The sequence below is a fragment of the Tupaia chinensis genome, unplaced genomic scaffold (genome assembly GCF_000334495.1).
Source record: "Tupaia chinensis unplaced genomic scaffold, TupChi_1.0 Scaffold144602_1, whole genome shotgun sequence".
NCBI classification, from domain to species: domain Eukaryota; kingdom Metazoa; phylum Chordata; class Mammalia; order Scandentia; family Tupaiidae; genus Tupaia; species Tupaia belangeri.
The window spans coordinates 774,178-780,037 of NW_006204462.1; the positions used below are offsets into that span (position 1 = coordinate 774,178).

General features: G+C 53.0%; 1 protein-coding gene across 1 annotated transcript in view; it reads right to left on the bottom strand.

The window, feature by feature from the left end:
* WRN (WRN RecQ like helicase) overlaps positions 1-5,860 on the bottom strand; it is a 124,040-nt gene that overhangs the window by 23,358 nt on the left and 94,822 nt on the right. Inside the window, exons 27-30 of the mRNA XM_027767765.1 lie at positions 1,821-1,994; positions 1,660-1,745; positions 1,170-1,239; positions 197-270 (exon numbers count right to left, since the gene is read on the bottom strand). Of these exons, the coding sequence (XP_027623566.1) occupies positions 197-270; positions 1,170-1,239; positions 1,660-1,745; positions 1,821-1,994 (404 nt within the window). The remainder of the gene's footprint in view (positions 1-196; positions 271-1,169; positions 1,240-1,659; positions 1,746-1,820; positions 1,995-5,860) is intronic.

Consider the following 5,860-nt stretch of genomic DNA (forward strand, 5'->3'; position numbering starts at 1 on the left):
GAGAGAGGAGAGAGAGGAGAGGGGGGGAGAGGGGGGAGAGGAGAAAGAGGGGAGAGGAGAGAGAGGGGAGAGGAGAGAGGAGAGAGGGGAGAAGAGAGAGAGGACAGAGAGGGGAGAGGGGGGAGAGGGGAGAGGAGAGGGGAGAGAGGAGAGAGCAGAGAGCCGCCCAGCAGTGGGCGCAGGGTGGACTACGCACCTTCCCTTAGCGGAGCTGCTCCCAGGTGAGAGTTTTCCGAGTGTGTTGTACGAAAACATCTTCAAGTCAGGCTTCTGTTAAACATGAAAGGTCAGTTAAAACACCAGAACTTTCAAAAAAAACCTTTTCAGTGTGAAGAAAATAAGATAGAAATCTCACAATGACGATTTTTTCTCTTCAGAGCCAAGTTGACAAATGTCCCCGGAAAATCAGCTCTGAGTTACCAGCATCTAAGAGTCTAAGGCGGCCCGGTGCCCGTCCCTCCCAAAGTACAGGGAAAAAAGGTCAGGAAGACATGGCAAGGCTGAAGTTATAAAAGTGACCCAGCCACATTCAGCATTCTTCAATAACACAGAAAAAGCCTCCGTGTTCATTCATGGCCCGTGTTCTACGAGGACTTTCACCGTAATCGTTACCAAAGACCCAAAACGGAGCACGAGTGGGTGCAGCTCGAATGAGAACGTTCAGGAATCCAGCTTATCTTTTTATCTGTGCACATCACGGAACACCCAAACTCCAGGCCAAATGAGTTACAGAATAAGCTTAAAAGAATCAAAATAGGGCTGGCAGGTGGCGTGGTGGTTAAGGCACTAGACTCCCACATGGCTGACCACGGTTCAAGTCTCGGACCCGGCAACTTGCATTCTCACTTTCCCTCTCTTTCTTTGTTTCTGGTCAAATTATAAAACAATGGTAGATACGTAAAAATGAAATAAATAATTCTTGATTATAATCATAGATAAATGAAATAATTCTAAAAAAAAATGGAAGTTTAAAAAAACCCAAGTAAGTTCCTCGAACACCTGTTAGCCTCGGACACGTGCCACCTGTTCAGTCTTCTCAGCTCACTTTCCAGAATTTAATTTATTATACGTGCCATCCCTCTCTTTAATGAAAACGGAATCAAGTGTAAGTTCTAAGCGGAAGTTGCATCAGTAAGGATGAGGGAAGTGGGAGCGGCCTCTAAGCAAACCTTCTCCGCAGGCGCTTCTGCTGGTACGTGACTCAGGAGCTGCCCAGGGCCTGGGGACGCAGTCTTAGAGCTGGGACAGGGAGAGAAGGTGACGGCAGTGTTAGCGCAATGACCCAGCCCACGAGTCCGCACCCTCACGTCGGCAGGCAGGGGAGCCCGTGCCATCCTCGAAAACTGATGAGTTTAAAGCTGGCTCCTCCGAAAAGCTCCGGAGTGTAGAAGTTTGAGAGGGCAAAGCTGACGAACGGTCACAGCATGCAAAGAAGCCAGAAGGAAGCGGCCAGGGCACCCTTCCGGTCTACACGGGGGAGCACGGTGCTGCCGCTTCCCGCTACCACAGCGGCCACCGCGCAGGGGTGCTCCCCGCCGCCCTTCCCCAAACCTGCTCGACGACACGCAGGAGAAACGAGCGGGCAGCTGTGTGCTCGGAGACAGGCGCAGCTGGGGCCACTCGCACCCCGCAGGTCAAAGGGAAGAGCCGAGAACGAACCTTGGCAGGAGGACGCTCTTTCCGGGAGGATGAAGGAGAAGCCGCTGAGGAGACTGCGCACTGGCCTTGTGAAGCCAATTTCTGCCCTACCCAAAGCAAGAGAAACCTCTTAGTGCAGCCCGAGGATACGTACGTCAGAGGCAGGCTTCTCCATGACGTACTTTTTCTGTGAGGGTGCAGATCTTCACAAATTTGTTACTGGAACTTGGAACTTCTACCAAGAATCCCTCAGTTATGAGCTGACGGGAAAGAGATTTCCACCAGCTCTCCGCACGGTCCCTGCCGGCACCAAAGAACTCGTGGCTGCGATATCCATCCGGAAGACGCCGAGAGCTCTGAAACGAGGGGCACAGTTAGGGTCCCGGGCCCCTCAACGGGTGAAACGGGACACGGACCATGTACTGACTCCGTGCGCTGAAACTGCATTTCAGGTAAAGCCCCGCAGACCTGTTGTACACCTGTGCTCCCCCAAGCTAAGCTCACCATAAGCGCATGACCAAGCACCCTTTTTGCGTTTTAAATAATAGCAGGACACTTCATGTATAATTCAAACACATTCCCAATGTCCAGGGTGGGGTATGGTTTAGAATACTTACCGTTTGCTATTTAGACCTTTTTTAAAACATTTTTTCAGTTGCCCGAGGGCACATGCACTCACCAGAGACAGAGATCCAGAGAGGGACAGGACGGAGTGGAGAAACGGGGAGGAAGTACGCCCCAGTGAGGTGCAATCAGGCCACAATCCGTTCTCCATGTCTCCAGCTCGTCAGGATGATGGGCATGCACACATGCCCGGAGTGTTTGTCAAGCCACTAGGGCCAGGATGCAAACTGTGGTCAGCCATGTGGGACCCAGCCCTTTACCTCGAGGCTACGGGGCGGCCTTGACCTTCGAAGGGCCACTTGCCGTTTGCTCACAACAGCGACCCTGCAGTTCCAGACAGAGCCACGAGTGTCAAAGCAACGTGTGAGGCCCAACAGCGGCCATCGTGAGGGCCACGAGCAACCCAGGGCTCCCGCACCATGCCCGGACGTGGCGCTCTGCCAAGTCGCCCACTTGTCCCTGGCTCGGCTGCCCCACTGAGGTGTGCCAGAGCAAGTGCAGAGAGAATTCCTGCGGGAAGCTCTTCACCACCCTGGTGCTGAGGACGTGCTGAGGAGTCAGCCCACGGTGTGGCCCCTCCCGCCCTGCAGCAGAGAGGATCCCCTGCCCTCGGCCTGCAGACAACTCCTCGTTCCTGTGGCCTCTCGTCCCCGGTCCCCCACGCTGCAGTGTCAGCACAGCCTCCCGGTGTGCAGCACGTACCAACCCGGGCCTCCTGGAAAGCCTCTCCTGTCTAAATGCCTGTGGTAGGTGCGGAGCACCCCAAGAGTCGGCCTACCGTCCACCGACTGCAACTCCCACTGCGAGTGTGGAGGCTCTAATCGTATTTCTCGGGCCTCTTTCAGCTTGGGTTCCAGGAGTGATTTGCAGCCCGCGCCCCCGACACGGCTGTGGCACGGGGACATGTGCCTAGAGAAGCCAGCTCTCCGCCCGCTCGGCACCCACAGGCACGGCGCTGCCCCGGAGCGGGCAGCACAGAGGCTTCCTTGCAGTGCAGTCTGGAGCTCGGCGCTGCCGTGGCAGCTCCCCAAGTTGACCTACAGTTTCTTTCTTTCCTTTTTATTACAAAAAGAGTCTCGGGACATTGCTCAGCTGGCCTGTAACCACGACCCTCCTTCAGCGTCCACACAGCTGGGATGACAGGCACGCAGCCCCACACCCAGGTATTAGCTGCTTTGCTTTTTCTCCTAAAAGAATTATTTATTTATTTACGAATTACTATTATTTAATTTTGACCAGAGAGAGAAAGAAAGAGAAAGCAAGCCGCCAAGTCCAGGACTCGAACCGCAGTCTGCCAAGTGGGAGTCCAGTGCTTTCATCACCACATCACCTGAGGCCCTGACTGATAGCTTCTTGATCACAGAAGAGGACTATCTGGACTACTTTGCAGTGTGACCTTGTCATGTAGAACCCAGTGATGAACACGCACTGTTTCAGTGAGCCGAAGTGATCGGGGCGGCAGGGCTGTGTCAGGTTGTGGCCACGGATAAAACGTTCATCCTTGAGGGTGTCTAGAAGTTACTACATCCTGAACACTTCTAGAATTTCTCATGTCATCTATGTTCTAATGAAGGCTTACTAACCAATGCACACCACTTCAAAGATCAAAATTAAAAGAATAAACAGGAAGAGCTGCAACAGACATAACGCAGGCAACTGTAAGACTCGACTGAGGACATGTCGGGGCCAGCAGGTGGCATAGCAGTTACACCACTGGATTCCCTGTCCAACTGCGGTTCGAGTCCCAGGCCCAGAGGCTTGAAACTCATACTGGGTGCAAGTACGTGCATGCCCAAAATCCTGAGAAAAGAAAGAGAAAGCAAGCCGCCAAGTCCAGGACTCGAACCGCAGTCTGCCAAGTGGGAGTCCAGTGCTTTCATCACCACATCACCTGAGGCCCTGACTGATAGCTTCTTGATCACAGAAGAGGACTATCTGGACTACTTTGCAGTGTGACCTTGTCATGTAGAACCCAGTGATGAACACGCACTGTTTCAGTGAGCCGAAGTGATCGGGGCGGCAGGGCTGTGTCAGGTTGTGGCCACGGATAAAACGTTCATCCTTGAGGGTGTCTAGAAGTTACTACATCCTGAACACTTCTAGAATTTCTCATGTCATCTATGTTCTAATGAAGGCTTACTAACCAATGCACACCACTTCAAAGATCAAAATTAAAAGAATAAACAGGAAGAGCTGCAACAGACATAACGCAGGCAACTGTAAGACTCGACTGAGGACATGTCGGGGCCAGCAGGTGGCATAGCAGTTACACCACTGGATTCCCTGTCCAACTGCGGTTCGAGTCCCAGGCCCAGAGGCTTGAAACTCATACTGGGTGCAAGTACGTGCATGCCCAAAATCCTGAGAGAAAAAGGGAGGAGAAGGGACTGAGGCATGGCCATGCCTCCCAAAAGGGGAGGGGGTCTCACTTTCTCTGTCTCTCCAGTGAGCACACACACCCTTGAGCAAAAATTCATCTTAAAAAAAAAAAAAACAAATAAAAAACACTTGGTTTTATCCAACTGATGGGAATGATATCTTTATGGTTTTGAGATGTTACAAACTTGAATACAAGTAGTCTAAAATAGGTAGGATGACACATTTTTTGAAGTTTATTTCTTCTACGAAAGTGAGAAAGAGAGAAAAAAAGACCGGTGACCCTAACAGCATCTTCACACTGGATCTGGGGACGGGCACACCCGGTGTGCATGAGGTGGCACGTGTGTGAATACAGGGCCTGCCCGTGTAGGTCAGTGTCCCCACAGCACTGTGTCTCAACCGCACCTGCCCAGCTCGGAACAGCAGCCTCACATGCAACCACAGCTGTTTAGTAGCTGAGGGTCTCCCAGTGTGAGCCATGCAGACGTAAAGTACAGCACACACACGTTGGCACAGGTCCCTGGCCCTGTTCGTGCCATTTCTAAGGCATGCCCTTGCACAAACAGGTAAGCACACTTGGCCCCTTGCAAAGGACAGAGTCAGGGGACCCTTGATGAACAAGGGTTGGGTCAGGTAACTCAGGGGAACCCCCCGGCGACCAGGCAGCAGGCCCAGGAGCTGTGCTCCAAACACAGGCCCGGCTGCAGGGGGCGTCCTGCTAAGACACTGCCTACCAGAGGCGGGGGCCACGCGGAAGGCCTGGGATTGGTTGCGGCCCAACCTGCACAGGCCAGGCAGCAGTTCGTGCCTGTGCTCCGAGGCAGGCAGGAGGCGAGGCAGCAGGATCTCTGACCCTGTGGGAAGCCAGTGGCTTCCTCGCTCATAAACAGGTAAGTAAACCTTGAAAAGAGAAAGGCTTGCACAGGCGTAGTCGGCAGGCTCTGTGCCACGCTCGATTACGCTTACGCAGAAACGACCGGTCTCGCTGGGGCAGCTACGTGATGAGCTGGCGCCACACTGGCTCACGGGCATTAATGGGACGCATTAGAGGCTTCCGCACCCAGGACAGGCTGGCCCCTTCCTTTTTGTTTTTATGTATTTATTTATTTTATTTATTTTTTAATTTGACCAGAGAGGGACAGAGTGAGAAAGGAGAGAGGGAAAGTGAGAAAGCAAGCTACCAGGTCCGGGAGTCAAACTGCAGTCAGCCACGTGGGAG